General features: G+C 57.9%; 3 protein-coding genes across 3 annotated transcripts in view; 2 read left to right on the top strand and 1 right to left on the bottom strand.

The window, feature by feature from the left end:
* Positions 1 to 479: 479 nt before the first annotated feature.
* VOLCADRAFT_92895 (uncharacterized protein) lies at positions 480 to 4,682 on the top strand (the record flags this gene model as incomplete). The annotated part of the gene is made up of 5 exons (XM_002952244.1): positions 480 to 570; positions 1,839 to 2,152; positions 2,333 to 3,354; positions 3,469 to 4,348; positions 4,524 to 4,682. 5 exons carry the CDS (start codon positions 480 to 482, stop codon positions 4,680 to 4,682), a joined length of 2,466 nt encoding a protein of 821 aa, XP_002952290.1.
* A 1,426-nt stretch (positions 4,683 to 6,108) lies between these two features.
* VOLCADRAFT_92894 (uncharacterized protein) lies at positions 6,109 to 13,191 on the bottom strand (the record flags this gene model as incomplete). Its single annotated transcript, XM_002952167.1, has 8 exons — positions 6,109 to 6,185; positions 7,352 to 8,108; positions 8,657 to 8,890; positions 9,271 to 9,864; positions 10,096 to 10,366; positions 10,569 to 10,666; positions 10,928 to 11,609; positions 13,148 to 13,191. 8 exons carry the CDS (start codon positions 13,189 to 13,191, stop codon positions 6,109 to 6,111), a joined length of 2,757 nt encoding a protein of 918 aa, XP_002952213.1.
* A 547-nt stretch (positions 13,192 to 13,738) lies between these two features.
* The window catches only part of prodhB (proline dehydrogenase/oxidase), a gene marked incomplete at its 5' end in the record, with an annotated part of 8,524 nt that continues 6,978 nt past the window's right edge, over positions 13,739 to 15,284 (top strand). The window contains 4 exons of the mRNA XM_002952243.1: positions 13,739 to 13,818; positions 14,039 to 14,420; positions 14,749 to 14,857; positions 15,149 to 15,192. Of these exons, the coding sequence (XP_002952289.1) occupies positions 13,739 to 13,818; positions 14,039 to 14,420; positions 14,749 to 14,857; positions 15,149 to 15,192 (615 nt within the window). The remainder of the gene's footprint in view (positions 13,819 to 14,038; positions 14,421 to 14,748; positions 14,858 to 15,148; positions 15,193 to 15,284) is intronic.

The following is a 15,284-nucleotide window of genomic DNA, read 5'->3' as shown; positions in this document are numbered from 1 at the left end:
GAAAAGATGGATGATCTGCAGAAGAAATGATACGGGGCAAGGCGTTTTCATGTTGATCCCATTTTTTCGACTTTGCAGTATCCTGTTGGCTGCTGTGCATAGGAGGACAAACAAAGAGGGCTGTTATTACGTGATGCAAGCTGTTTGTTTCGGACAGAGAAAGAATAAACTTTGGCAGCAACTTCATCTCATTGCTTAGAAAGGCCGCGAAGTTTGCATTACGTCGCGCAGGAAGGCTGGAAACGGAGGAAAAAGGAAGAGCAGGACCTCTTACTTGGCGCGTTTCCCGCGCGCTCCGCAAAACAGCCCCCGAAACACCAACATCATTTGCAGTTACACAGGTTTACTGCCGCCATGGAAGAAATTGGCATTTTTGCCAATACATAAAAGGGCACATTCGTGTCCTCACCCTGTCAACTTTGTCCTTGATGCGATTGAACACCGTTTGCAATGCACTTCGTGCCTTGCACTGAGAATGAATGACGGTGAAGGCCACTGTTCTACTGATCTTGCTTTTGCTGATGGATAGGCTCCTTGAAGCATACAAAGGAATGCATATCTTCAAGCTACGTTCGTAAATACAGCTGTTTCTTTAATTACTTTGTGACACATTATTAGTACTCTACTCGCCGCCTGTGCGCGTCCCTCAGTTGCCCTGGATCACTCAGAAGAACGGAGTTAATTCATGCGTCATTCTGACCCATGGGTCCTAAACTCAGTTTTACATGAATCAGTTTTACATGAATGAAAATGGCTTGATGAGCCTTCAGAGCCACAATTCTTTATATGAAACGTATAACGAAACAAGTGATATGTTCCTCCTTGGTAGCTGTACAATAAGCAAACAGGCTGATGCTTTTTTTGCCGGCCTCGGACGTTTTGCCCTCTTGTTGTCGTGCCTTAGGTTTTGCAACCTGTAATTTAAGACTTTACAAGGCGACCTGAAACTAGGGTAGCTAAGCAGGAATCTGCTCTTATCGTCACATGGCATCGTTAAGGTTGTGGATACACTTATCCTGCGGTGTCCGCGCACTGTCCCATGTCCATGAGCGTATGGCCGACTGCATCCCGCTGGACAGAGGCTTGTGAGGTTGTTAAATGCTTCGCAGCGCGCTTTCCTTACAGGTCTCCCGAAGTCTCATCTTTGTATGAGGCCCGAAAAGTTCTTCTCGCTGTCTAGACGTTAGCTGCCCTTAGGCTGCCCTAAGCTGTTGTGAGGTGCATGAGCCGGTAAACAAGCAAGAGAGCCGATAGTGGTCATCCTGCAAACAAGTAGATCGTAGATATTTGCAGGAGGTCCAGATTAACGCCTTTTGCATCCCCTGTATGTTTCCCTGCACACGGCCTCATTTGATCACCGCATGGTCTCGTGAAAACAAGCTTTTCTCCTGGAAGAGCCTGGAAGAGGGAAAAACTCCTGGAAGAGCCTGGAAGAGGGAAAAAGAGTGCGTGGCGTCGTCAGCACGAAGGCTGGAAAAGGTGGTCGTATGCTTGGCATGCTATCAGCGCGCGTCTCAAAAGACCTGCACAAACCACTTCATGGCTACCTTGCCTTTTGCAAACGCATTACAGCTGCTGTAACCAAGAGCCAAACAAAATTCGGATCAGAAGGCCTCGTAGGACCGCAATTGTCGTTTTGACTCGATGGTCATCCGCTGATTCAACTCAAATTGTACGATGTCCTCGGCTTTCGGAATCAGTCTTCGATGAGGCAGGCAATAATTTAACCATGTATCTCCTCGGCACCCTTGGCATGTAACCTAGGCGAAAATACGGTGCGTGACAGCGAAGAATATCGCAAATTCCTCCCGTACCTACGAAACGCTTCCCTCACGTAGGATTCGCGGATTCGCGTTTCATCAGCTTCCAGATGTCGATGCAATCTACAAAGCTGCAGCCCAAGCCGCCCCTGCCGCCAGGCGCGGGGGAACGGCGCAGGGTCCGATTCGCCGATGAGATCGACGCCGCCACGCGGCCATCAGCATCATCAACATCGCAATCGCCGTCGCCGCTTCGGCCGCGGCTGCAGCTGCTAGACCTCTTGCGCTTGCTCGATCTCCAGCAAGGGCCGCACGCCGATGCTTTCATTCAGGCGTTGGGACCTAGGCCCACATGCAGCCTGCGGGCGACATGCCGCGAGGCTCGCCAGCACGTAGACAACCTAACGTCAAGCGCCTGGGTAGACGCGCCGCCGCTGCCGCCGCCGCCGGAGGCGGCTGCCGCCATCGCGGCCCTTGCCGCTGCCACTGAAACCCGGCCGCCGCCGCCGCCCAAGGCTGCCGTACTGACGGAGAGGATGCAGAGGCTGAAAGCCCATGCTCGATGGCTCCAGCGTGAAGGTTTTCCAGGCGCCGTGGGTGCCGTACGCGCCACGTTGGCGTTAGAGCGCGACGGAGGGTTTTCAGTCCTGAAGACGCTTCGACGGGAGGAGGAGGAGGCGTACGAGTCGTGGTGCTGGTTGATGCCACGACTGTGGTGGAGGCAGGTATGGCCAGAGTACGGACAGGGACTGCTGCAGTATCTACGGCGCTGCAGCTGCCGTACAAGCCGGCTGACAATCCGGGCAGAAGGCGGCGGTGCCCAGGTGCTAAGGCCCTTCGCGTCAGCGGCTGCGGCCGCGATCAGCGGCGGCGGTGGCGGCGGCGGCGGCGGCGGGCACGGGGCAGCGGCCGCATCCTGTCCGCGTGTCTTTGAGCTAAAGCTGTACGGCACCAGCTACCCGCCATCCCACAGGAATGCTACTGCCATTACTGGTGCCACTGCCGCTGTGAACGGGTTTTACGTGCCGCCTGACATTCCGGCCATTACGCCCGCATATGCCACCGCAATCTGTGGCCTGTTTCCAAACCTGAGGGCGCTTATCCTTCGGGGTAAATGGGCCGTACAGTACGACGAGCCTGGCGCGCCTTGGGAGGATCAAGGGGGCTTTGCCCTTGATAGCATTGGCGGCGGCGGCAGCGGTTCTTTGGAGCTTGCTCAGCAGAAGCAAGAAGGTGATGCCTGGTTAGGCAACCTGTGCCAGCTGAAACACCTCCAACACTTAGAGCTGCCGGCGGTCTTCCTACCTGGAAACGTAAGCACTGACATTTCCGTACTCGCGAGGCTTACTCGTCTAGAGCATCTTCATCTCACACTTCAACGAAGGGCTGATAAGAACGCTAATGATGGCGGCGGTCCGTACTTCAGCCCGTACGGCTGTCTACGGGAGGGTCTGCCGAAGCTCGTCCAGCTCCGACGGCTGGTTCTGTACGGCGGCCCCAAGCGGCCCTCCCGGGAGCTTCTGGCCGCGTTGCCGGGTTCCCTGGAGCTGCTGAGGCTGGAGGGGGAGGGGGAGGAGCCGCCGCTGCCGCCAAGGTGGGGAGGAGAAGCAGCGGTACGGCAGAAACACAGCAGCGGTTGGGAGTACGACTTCGTGTCGCGGCGGCTTCTTCTATACACTTGCCTTTCCCTGCGGTCTTTGTGGGCCAGTTGGCAGCCCCTGGAGGAGATGCTGGCGGCGCGTGCTGCAGCGGCGGCGGCGACGTCGACGGCGATGGAGGTTTCTCCACTAGCGCCGTACCACAAGCCCACGATCATAAGCGTTACATCGTGCGGGCCTTCCGTGGAGGCGGCGGCGCCAGCGGGGCCTGCAGCGACGAAGATGACTGCAGGGCACGGACCCATGGGTCGCTGCCATGTGGCGGAGGTGAGGGTTCTTAGCCTGACTCTGGACAATCCGGACCGAGGACCAGACGGCCTTGAGGCCTTGGTCGAGATGCTGCGGTCGCCGCCGCCGCCGCCGCCGCCGCCGCCATCGCTACCGGAAACTGCCCCAGCGCCACAGGTCGTGGCGGATCAATTGACTGCCCGCCGCACCGTGCTGCACCTGCCAAATGTTCACATAAAAGTAAATGGCGGCGTGTTGGCGGAGGCGTTGCGGCGTCTGGCGAACACGGGAGCCGTACGGATGCAGCTATTGCAGCTGTACGAGAGTCCTGTCGCTACCAGCAGCGCCTCCAGCAGCGCCACTGGTGGCGGCGGCGCTCTTGCGACTGTGATATCATTACTCAAGGGCTTGAGGGAGGACTGGCTGTCAATGATACTGCGCGGCGAGATGCAAGAAGATGATGCCGTGCTGCCGAGGAAGCTGGGTGTACGGCTGTACGAGATGGCGGGCGGGGGTTACACAGCCGCCAAAGCCATCACTACTGCCAGTGTGAAGGCGCAGCTGCACGCCGTACTGGAGAACTGGCCATACCTTGATCAGGTTGTCGTACATTGTACGACGCCGCTTGCGACGTCGGCGCGGCGGCTGCTTGCGGGACCGCCGGCGTCGCCCAGCGAAGCTTCGGTTGCTTCTTTCGGTACGGTTAGTTGATGCCGCCAACCGCTACTGCCGATCGCACAGAACCTCTTCTTTGCCACTGTCGCCTCCGTGGTCCCCACCTGGCTTCGGCAAAGACAATTACAAGTTGAAAGTACATGGCGTCATGTGGGCGGCAATATAGCTGCCGTACTGTCGTGCTGCTCTGCCTTGACGTCAGGTGCAGTGCCGGCACAGCTGGAAGAACATTCAGAATGTTGCGGGATCAAGGCGCAGCAAGGCTCCAGGATTCAAGGTTCTGATTGGAGTGATGATTGGGATGAAGAGGAAAGAGCCTCCTAGCCGCTCCGCCGCGCTGCCGAATAGGCCGCGTGGCTAGGTGTATAGCTTCCACCGGTTTGTTTGCAGCAAACCTGTGACGTATTGGATCAGATGCAATCAAGGCCAGGACCAGGAGCATATCCGTGCAGAATTGTTTTGATTGTGTTTTGTTGATGGTGAAGGTTATAGTAGCTATAGTGTAACGTCAATAGGGGGTCCTTGCTGCGCGTCGGTGTTTGCCGTCCTTGTTAACTATTGCGGTCCTCATCAACCGTTCTAAATTGCGCAACTGAGAAAACGAAGAAGACGAGTTGTTAAGCAGCTACCGGTTCAGGCGAGGACCCCGGGGGGTCAAGGCTACTTGCCGCCCGGCTGATAAGCAAAAGCGGTGAAGGGGAAGGGGGCCCCACAGCGAAACAGAGAGCGACGGCGCAGTATGGTCCGGGTGTACCCTCCCCTGGTGGTAGCCCGACAGACCTGGTGGTTACACACACGGGAATGGTATGACACCAGCCTCATGCACCTCTCATGCACCGCTCATACGGGGCTCGTACGGGGGTCCCTCGATACAGACCAACGTAGATGGTTAATGCTTAAGAGGGCGTTCTTGCAACCTTCATCCACCCACGAACAGCGCCCCTTGCAAAGCCTCATCCGGATGCCCAGGCTGCTGCTGCTGCTGCTGGCTGATCCGCGAGAATCTGGAAAAAGGACACGTCGCTGCCTGTGTCCATTGTAAAAAAGTGAGGTACGCCACATATGGCCATCCATCGTCCGCTCCTCCGAAACCAACTATACAAGCACCGCACGCATATAATCTCTTTTACCCGTAGTTGAATGAAGGGGAGATGTGCCATTATCACGCATAGAGGCATCCGATCCACCATTGCATGTTGAGATTTGTCACCTGATTTGCCTCTTGTGGCCCTATCATTGAATTGCACACCTAGGCCTAACTTTTGACCGATCTAAAGCCGCTTACCTTAACGACTGTGTGCGGTCTACCCGCCGTCGGCTGCTCCGACCGCCCTGGCTAGGTCCCTCCTAACCTCTAGGCCGTGTACACACACGCTACGACGCGCGCGTGTGTTTGTGTGTGTTCGGTGTGTATCGATTGTATTCAAATGACGCATCCGCTCGAGTCGCCCTTCCAACCCCCCCCATACCGGTCGAACAAGGAAGGAACGGGCCCATCAGGTTTTCCTGTACGGTCGTACGGTCGTACAGCGGAAAAAACCCAGGCTGACCTTCTATGACGCTAGAGACCGCAAAAGCACGTCGCACTGGCCGCGAGTCCCGTTTTATGATCTTCTACATGCATTACCAGTTAGCGATGCGCGCTCCAAAAGAGTCACAAAAAAACGGACAACTGTAGATCCGAGGTGTATACGGAAAAAACGAGAACTACAAATTTGAGATAAGACAGGCAAAGAACCGTTACGTACATATATATGCACTTGCGTACTACGCAGTACTACACTGTACTACGTTCGAAAGCACTGTGCCAAAAACTGAAAGTTGGACAAAGACTCCTTGCAGCAAATGCTTGGAAGGAGCAATCCTGCAAGTGCCGCACGAAAAGACCCCGAAAGGCAAAAGTATGGCAGGCAGTAAAGTGGAGGCCCACTGCGAGGTGTGGCGCCTCCGGCTGTATGGGTGTCCTGACAAGTTAACAAATAGAACACATAACCGCCTACACAGACACGGACTGATACTTCCACACAGAAACGGAAAAGTGCTGAAGGAACATATACGTACGGCTACACCCACCGTGGACACAAGGGTTAAAGACCGCAACTAAATCTGCCCTCGGATGGGGACGCATCCAGCCCGGGTGTAGCTACCGCCGCATTTCATCACACATCTCCATGGCTGTCTGGCTGGCTGGCACAATATCTGGCTGAATGCCCGGCCGGCTGCTGAATGGCTGGCCACCATGTTCTTGTCCCTGTACTAAATGTTCCCCCTCCCTATGTACTAAACGTCGGGCGGCGCGAAAGACGCCATGGTGTCGTGACCTCGCTCCCCTTCGCCCCCGCATGACAAGGCAAAATCTTGGATGGGTCATGGGGGCCCCAATCTACACCAAGTTGTGCCCTTTCAGACGCACCATACGCCGCCGGCCAATCTGGCGCAATGATCGACATCACAAATTCTAGCATTAACAACAACGATAACAACAAAAGGACAGCAACCATGGCAACATCATCGAGGGCCGGTGCACCAGAATCTACACTCTCTGTTCTGTTTGGTCCGGTTTGGTCCGGCTTGGTCCGAGCCCCGCTAAAGAGAGATGGGAAGGAGTCCTCGCATGCGCGTCCCGGACTATGCGGGCGCCCATACCTCTCAGGCTGTCTGTCCGCTGTTTCCTAACAGGGTCATGCAGCCCTCCCCAGGGCTCCTAACTTCACTTCACTACACAAAAGCTAACTGAACCTACTCGCCCTCCTCCCCCTTCCGCCCGTCGGCCCTTACTGACTCCTTTTACCCCTTTGCCTTCCGGCTCTGCTTCCACTCCGCAGGCCCTAGCCCCCCAGCCCCCCTCGTCTGGTACACTCTTGCCCTGGCAACAGCTTCACACGTTTGTGGTTCCCCCTTCCCCCCTCAATAACACAGAGGCCAAAGCACATCCCTAGGCCCGCGAACCCAGTACAGCCAACATGCGCTGCAGGCGGGTTTCCAGCCGTACCAACGACTCCGCCTGCCCACCCGGGGGCCTGCTCCCACCTCTCCCCCCGCACTCCACCCCCTCTACCCCCGTCATCCCGTCCTCCAACGAAACCGCTGGCCCCGCTCCGAAACCACCGGCCCGCTGCACCTCCGAACCCCCCTGTGCACTGCGGTCATCATCGCCACCAGCACTATCGCAACGTGCGCCACTGCCGGCAGCAGGACTCATCCCGGCAGAAGCGGGATCGTGCCCATCGGCAGCTGCCGCCGCCGCCGCCGCAATTCGCACTCCCCACAGCTGCTCTAGTAGCCCCAGACCCGCTACACAGCACGCCCGCGCGTAGCCCACCCCGCCCTCCGGCCGCGGCAGCTCATAGAGCGCCGCGAGAGAGCGCTCCAGGGACGGCCAGCTCGCGCGCCAGTTCGCCATCGCCGCTGCTGCTGCTGCTACTTGCCCGGAGGACAACGCCCTTGCTTGGATCGCGTTCGTGCTTGTCCCGGGGTCCTTGTTGGCAACGCACTTCAAGCCGTTTCGCGCCGTGGCCTTCAAGGCAGGCGGCGAAGTGGTCGTCGCAGCTGCAGCGGCGGCAGCCGCCAGAGCGCCACGCAGCGTGGCGGCGAGCAGGTACCAGGCGCCTTGCTGCAGCTGTATGACAGACGATTCCGCGCCATCAGCGGGGCTGTAGCGGCTCTCCTGCAACAGCTCCACCAGGCGGGCCGCGACCGCCGCGGCTTGATCCGGTGTTGAGGCAGCTACCGCATCTTGTACGGCAGGACCGAGATCCACGAGCACCACCAACAGGCCTTCAACCACCTGTGGGCAGCAAACAACCAACCAACCACCGCCACGACCACCACCACCACAAATCGAGCTCAGCAAAGGCCCCAACTCCCTAAAACCCTAGTTTACAGATCAGCAAGCGGTTCGGCACGACAAGACAAAGGAGGCAAAGGGGTTGGAGTTGTATTATTTGAACGTCGGCTCAGCAGCCAGCGCGTACTCGAGGGAGGGAAGATCCATCCGAGAACGCCCAAGACGAGGGGGGTACGACGAACCACTGCCGCAAAAAGCAGATACAAAAGAGATATAAGGACAGATAGTCTAGGAGAAGACAAAGGGTAGTGTGTGTGTATGTGTGTCCTGATGCTGACTTATGCGTCATGTGTTACAGGGTACGGTGTACAGCGAATCAGCGAAGCAGTGTCAACGAATGAGCGCGGGCTCGCCTGTCAGGTAAGGGCGCTGTTACGTGGGGTGCCGCAGTACCGTGGAAGGCGCGAGAGAAGGCAGGCAAAAGCAACACCGTGTAAATTCATCTCTCGTAACCGTCCGCACGTCATATTCCCGTAAACGTGCCGTACCTGCATGCTGTCGTACTGGTACCGCAGGAGGCCCAGCAGCAGCTGCATCAGCCCCGGCCGGAGTCCTCTCGCCGCATGGAGCTGCAGCAGCACCTCCCCGCCGCCCACGCCCACGCCCACGCCGGCTGCCCCGCTGCCGCTGCCGCTGCCGCCTTCACGGTCCTGAGTCTTCTCCGAGCACGGGCCCTTGTTGGCTCCCGGCACGACAAGCGGGCCGCTGGGGCTCACCAGCTCCTAGATGCACACACATACAAGGACATAGATCCACAGGCCGCACAGGAAAGGTAAACTTCAGGTATATAAGGAATGGAAAGTAACTTATATGAGCCTCCTGTAGACCTGCACAGAAAAAATGTGAAATATTTAAAATATATAACATACAAGCGCGCCCTGAGAAGTATAGGAATGTTTCGCGACTTTTGAATCAAAACGGTGTAGGACTGCTAAACAACACAATCCCAAGCCGGTCGGTCGGCCGGCTGGCGACGGCCGACAGAGGGGCAAGGGGTTAAAGGCAGCGGGCGGCGTTGAGCGGGCGGCGGCGGCGGGGGGTGCCACGAGGCCAGTGGAGGCGAAGAGACACAGAGGCGCAGCGTGGCGAGGCAAGGTCGCACCTCGATCAGTCGAAGAGCCGCATCCACCGCCTCGTCGCTCAGCGGCACGGGACCCGCCGTGGCCGCCGCCGCCGTGGTTGCCGCCGCCGCCGCCGCCCCCGAATCCGCTGCAGCATTTGCCGCGGCTGCGGCTGCGGCTGCTGCGTCTTGGCTGGGTGGCGCGCCCCCATCGGTACCACCACCGTCTGTATCCCTACGGGACATGTGGCCCTCGGGCCATGCATCAGTGGCTACTGCCGTGGTGTCGTGAACTGCATCCGGCGGCTGATTGTAACGCCAGTTGCCGTCACTCCTTGGCGTAACCTCTGCTGCCGCCGCTGCCGCCGCCGTTTGCGTCCCAGCCAGCGCCGCCAATCCGCCAATGCACGAGTCCGAAACCCCCCTGTCAGCTGTGGCCGCCGTGGCCAGGGCGACGGCAGCAGCGGCCGCCGGCGGGCCCGCTGGCCTTCCTGCCGTCGCCGCCCCGCTCACTATGGACGGCGTTGAGGCCCCGGTGCGCTGACCATCGCTGCCGACCGCGCTGCCGCCATACACGTCTGTGGCGTCGCCCCCGCCGCCGCCGCCGCCGCCGCCAAGCTCGCTGTATTTTTCTTCCTGGGGACAGAGCAATAGGCAGAGGACAGGAACAGAGACAGCAACACGCCAAAAGCATGTCGGGTTGTAGGTCGGCTGTGGGCATCGTCGAGCGACGGTGCCGCACGACGCGGCTTCTTGCAGTGCAGTGCGGTACGGTACGGCATTAACCGCACGGCGGCTGATCCATCAATCGTACAATCACAGCCCCCCCTCTCCTTCCCCCGTACCCACATCGACACTCTCACTCACCGCCGGCATGCACGCCCTCAACGCCTGCAGCAAAACCTGGTGAAGCAGCTCTATCAAGCCGCACTCCAACAGCACCGAACAGCAGGCGTTGCCCCCAAATCGACCGGCCGCCGGCAGTACGGCTGCAGCGCCGCCGTCCACACCGGCCGCGCCCGTCGTTGCTGCTGTCCTGGCTTCCGCTGGAAACCCAACCTTCTCCACTTCCACTTCCACTTCCGCTGCGGATGCCGATGACGTGGCGTGCAACAGCGCCACAATCACGTCCAGAAACCTGCGGCAAGAGAAAAGGAAAGGAAAGGGTCCAGCTGTGACGGGTTTAGCACTACCCAAGCGATGAGGCGGCGGCTGCAGCGGCAGTGCACGATACATTTTAACAACACATAGCTAAATTCGTAGCAGCTCGGCTCCCATCACCCCCCTGGGAGGGTTAATAAGTAGCTCACCCAACGGGCTCTAGGGGGCCCTCCTCTCACCTCGCGAACAGCTGTGCATCCGCCGTGGCGACTCCGACCCACATCACGCGCTGCAGCACCGCCGGAGAGCTCAGCTCCCGCAGCCAGACAGCAGAGCCCTGTCAGCCGGGGAGGTAGAGGGCGGCCGGGGGCCCACATGGGGAGAAGGAAAGATGAAATACAAGGACGTGCACAGAACGCGCCAGAGGTGTCAGAACGGCAGATGTCCAAGCCTGGCGCGGGCTGATATGACGGTGTACTTTTTCAGCAGCAGGAAAGGACAGTTGCTAATTTAAACAACCTGCCATGAGACTTGCCTGGCACCGTAATGCAAGGCTGAAGAGCCTAAAAAGCTCGGACAACACACGAGCGTCGTCCACGTACAAGGCGCCCCCGCCAGCGGCGGCGCCGCAGGTCGAGTCCAAGCCGCCATCTGGGTGGTTGTCCTCCGGGCCTCGGGGCTGCAACAGCAGCGCCAGAAGCTCATTCCGGCCGCTGACCGCGGTCGCCGCGGCGGGCTGAGTGACGATTAGGTTGGCAAGAGTGCCGATGCATATTTCAAGGATTCGCAGCGCAGTTTGGACTGGGCGTTGGCGCTGCTGCTGGTCAGGTTGGCGATCATCTGGGCTTACGCTGCCGTCGCCGGCCGTTGCGAACGCCGTTGCGCCTGCAATTGCTGGTCCCACAGTCGTGTCCGATCTTTCCGCACAGACTTGCAACTGGCGTGCAATAACAACTTCGAGTGCTTCTAGGGCCCGGTTCCGGAGCATGACCCGCGCGACGGGGCGCGAGGCGCTCATATCCCATAGCAAGCAGCCCGCTTCTTCACAAGTCACGTCGTTGACGTCCTGTAGTTGGGCGGCAGCCGGAGAGTCGTGGTCCATGACATCGTCCGACACCTTTGCGGGCGGCGCGGCTTCCGCTACCAAAACGCGCAGGAGATGTATCACAGAAGCTTCCTCAATCGCCGTTTGCTCTGCGGGATCAGCCTCGTCCCCAGGGACGTACTCTGTACCGTTCTGATCCGGCGCAGAGGCTGCTGCGTCCAGCGCCATGCTGTGCCTGCGCAGGGCCGTTGAAAGTCCCATTGACGCCGCAAAGACGAAGTCAAAAATTTTCAGGCATTATCTTCCTTCTTAGCGTTTACCAACCCAAATCCCAGTATGTCGACGACGGTGTCACCTTATTGTTGAAGGTAACTTTCAAAGAAAAGATATTTGTTCCGGCTTTATGTCTTGACCTTCTGCAACTAGTATGTGAGCAGTCATGTTCAGCAAAGTGATGATAACCACGTGAAGCAGATATAAAAGCTGCTTTAGAGCACACTACCTTGTCAACCCGGTGCCACCCCGTTTGTATGCAGTCCGAGAAATCACGATGCGGGTGAAGTACAATCTGCATTATTTGAGCGATTACGTAGCAATAAGCAGCCTGTATGTCAAAGTTTCTGCTCTCAACCGCTTCCTGTCCAGCTGTCGTACTACTCTCCTCGCTGCTCTGGTGCGTTAAATTGGATGATCGTATGTTACAAGACAACCCTTGAAAACATATTTTTTTAGTTTTAAGTATGTCACAAACGTGACGTTTATCCCTCTCCAATGCTCGAACACCAACAGTTGCTCCCCCACTTTGGTTGGTCCCTAGTTGAACAATTATCGCTGAAGCAACCGTATCCTATCTGTATGTATGCTTCATCCATTTATTCATGTCGGGTTTACTTCCAGCAGGTTCGTCAAAAGGTGCAGAGATTGAAGCTAGGACATCGCCAGGGATGGCACAGGTCACATGCCACGCGCACAACCCATACCATGTCCCGTAACAAGTCATGGTACCGACCGTTTGGCGTCTTTGGAAATCCAGTCTTTGTTGGCAAATGCTCCACTGGCCTCCCTGTCCTGAAGGCTTCCTAATTTGCGCTCCTCGCGCAATTTCAGCTGTTCACATGGTCTCATGCGCGGCCGTACTTTGGATGCGCCCTGGGATTGATTACAGATCCTTGTTGACATCTCCCTCCCCCCGCCGAGACACGTATCTGAATCCTGGCCCTATATTAAGCGGGGCCAAGCGCCGCCCAAGGGGCGATATCATCTCTAGCTCCAGTTTTTGAAGGTTGTCATTTCTAATGGCTTTCATGACTCCTGGAAACTGGCAGTGATTAAAATTTGTTTCGCACGTAGATGTAGGGTTGTCCTGCTGGACGGCCAAGCTTATGATGCAATAACGGGATAACAACAACTCTTCGAAAGCCAAGCGATGACAGTTGACATCCTAGAGGTCCGTCCTAAGGAAATGAGGCAATTGTGTGTGAGAAGGGTCATAAGGCCCCTAATTTCAACTACAACGAACCAATACTATTCATCTGGGATTGTAGTTCACAAAAATTGCAAGCATTCCACATACATTTCTATGTAATATTAGGCTTGAAACATTTTCTGGGAAGGACGGGTGTGCCCTCCGAGCGTTAACACTTTGGCCGACTGTTTGTCTTCTCTTCGCAAGTGTTTGCACTCAATATGGATAAGGAATGCGTTAGCAGCTTACATCTTACCTCTATTATCAGGACTTGAAAAAGACTTCCCGAGGGTTAAGATTTGGCTCACCTCTCCAGTTGCAACGGTAGCTCGTTGAAGGTAGAAGCCACCATCACGATTGTGCCACATTATACCACTACGACATTGATGTATTTAATTTCAATCAGCTAGCGATGTATACCTCCGTCAGGGATATTGCGTGGAAATGACGTCGCACTCATGCCATGCCACGCCAGCCCTCCGTAGTTTCTACGCAACCAATTCCCGTATACCATATTGCACGCGCATTACACGTGGTTGATTTTCGTAATTCTCAAGATTGGTAATACTGGCCACAGGACAAAGTTTGGCAACCCTTTTTTGGCCTTTGACGCCCACATCTCCCCGCCTTCCCCGTCCAGGCAAACTCCGCAGAAGCCACTCCTCGCTCCTTGCTGCTTTCATATCAAAACCCTCAGCTTAGTCTGGCTTGAGGCAGAAAGTCATGCGTGACGTGAATCTGCACGCAACATGAATGACAAAAACGATCCTTTAACGCATCCTTTAACGCATCTTCTTTTTTCCCCTCGCCCTCGGCCTTGGCTTGCCCTCCATCCCGGCATCAGAGCCGCTCCACTCCTGTTTCTGTTACTGCCGCTCACGGCGCGGCGACCATATGCGATGCACTCGGCTACACCACGCTCCGCAGGAACCGCAGCCGCGGCTTTGATCTCCGCAGCAGCCCCTTCCCTCGGCATAGGGTACGCTACGCATTAAAGAGGTCGTTCGTCGTTGCCTCTGCTGTGTAATTGTCCCTGCCGGTCCACTTAGTTCTTCAGTGGATAACCTGGCCACTCAGCCAGTTCTCAGTCTACTGCATTCCTTGTTGACCCCTTTTGAGAAGAATTTTTTTATTGACAGCCGCTTTCTTCCGGTGCCTACCTTTCCCACCCCCACCCCAACCCCCACCCCGCGGTGCAGAACCAGATGGCTGGCCGCAGCAATCCGTACTCCATCTGCCGGTGACCCGCGCCGCGCGGCCTGCCAGCTCCTGTACGGCGACAAGCTGTACGGCGTCAACACTGCCTTATCCGTCACAGCCGTCGGCGCTTTCGGTAGTGGCAGCATCTTGAGGGCGTTTGGCGCCGCTGCCGCCGCCAGCTCGCCTGGCAGGGCCGCTGCAATTACTGCTGCTGCACCCGCCGCCAGCTCCGCGTCCACGGCCACGAACACAGCCGTGGCGACGGCCACGTCGCCACCGTCGCCGGTGCTGTCCTTTTCGGACCATAAGGCCGTGTTTGAGGGGCAGAGCACCTGGCAGCTGTTGCGCGCGTACGGCGTGCTACAGGCGTGCGGGTTTCAGGTGCGTGTACGGCGTGTGTGCCATGCAAAGAAGCCGCACCACATGCAGCACGCGTGGGGAAGGGAATGGGTTGAGGGGCGAGGGGGGGTCGGAGGAAACCGTCGGAACGTGTGTCGAGTGTTTTGTGTTTTGTACGTGCTGTTTGCGGCGTGAGTGCCCAATACACACCGTATGTGTTGTCATGAACCAGTGGGACATTGTTGCCGCGTCTCAGGGAAGAAACCCCTGGGGTGGAGGATTTCGCACCTCCTGCCCTTCACCTGTCCTCCAGCGCCCCCCTCCCGTCCCCTCCCCTCCCTCCCCTCCCGCCTCTCCCTCCGTCCTGCAGACCCTAGTGAATCAGGCCGAGTCGCTGCTGGCGGTGTCCAGGAAGGTTGTGGGGGGAAGGGCGACAGACGCGCTGATCAAGTCCACCTTCTTTGCGCACTTCTGTGCAGGTGGGTGTGTTGCCGTGAGGCTCTGTGGCCCTGACCTGCCACCTGCCACCTGCCACCCGCCACCTGCCACCTGCCACCTGCCACCTGCCACCTGCCACCTGCCACCTGCCACCTGCCACACCCGCCACACCCGCCACACCCGCCACACCCGCCACACCCGCCACACCCGCCACACCCGCCACACCCGCCACACCCGCCACACCCGCCACACCCGCCACACCCGCCACACCCGCCACACCCGCCACACCCGCCACCCGCCACACCCGCCACACCCGCCACCCTGTGCTGCAGGCGAGGATGTGTCCGAAGTGCAGCGAACCGTGGACCGACTGCGAGTGAGGGAGGGGGGAGAGGGGAGGGGGACGTCTTGATCGGGGGAGAGGGGACGGGAAGAGGAGGACTTGTGAGGGGCGTGGGTCGGTAGCTC

This window comes from Volvox carteri (assembly GCF_000143455.1).
Source record: "Volvox carteri f. nagariensis unplaced genomic scaffold VOLCAscaffold_28, whole genome shotgun sequence".
NCBI lineage: Eukaryota > Viridiplantae > Chlorophyta > Chlorophyceae > Chlamydomonadales > Volvocaceae > Volvox > Volvox carteri.
The sequence above is the reverse complement of the archived record's forward strand: the minus strand, read 5'-3'. Positions and strand labels throughout refer to the sequence as shown.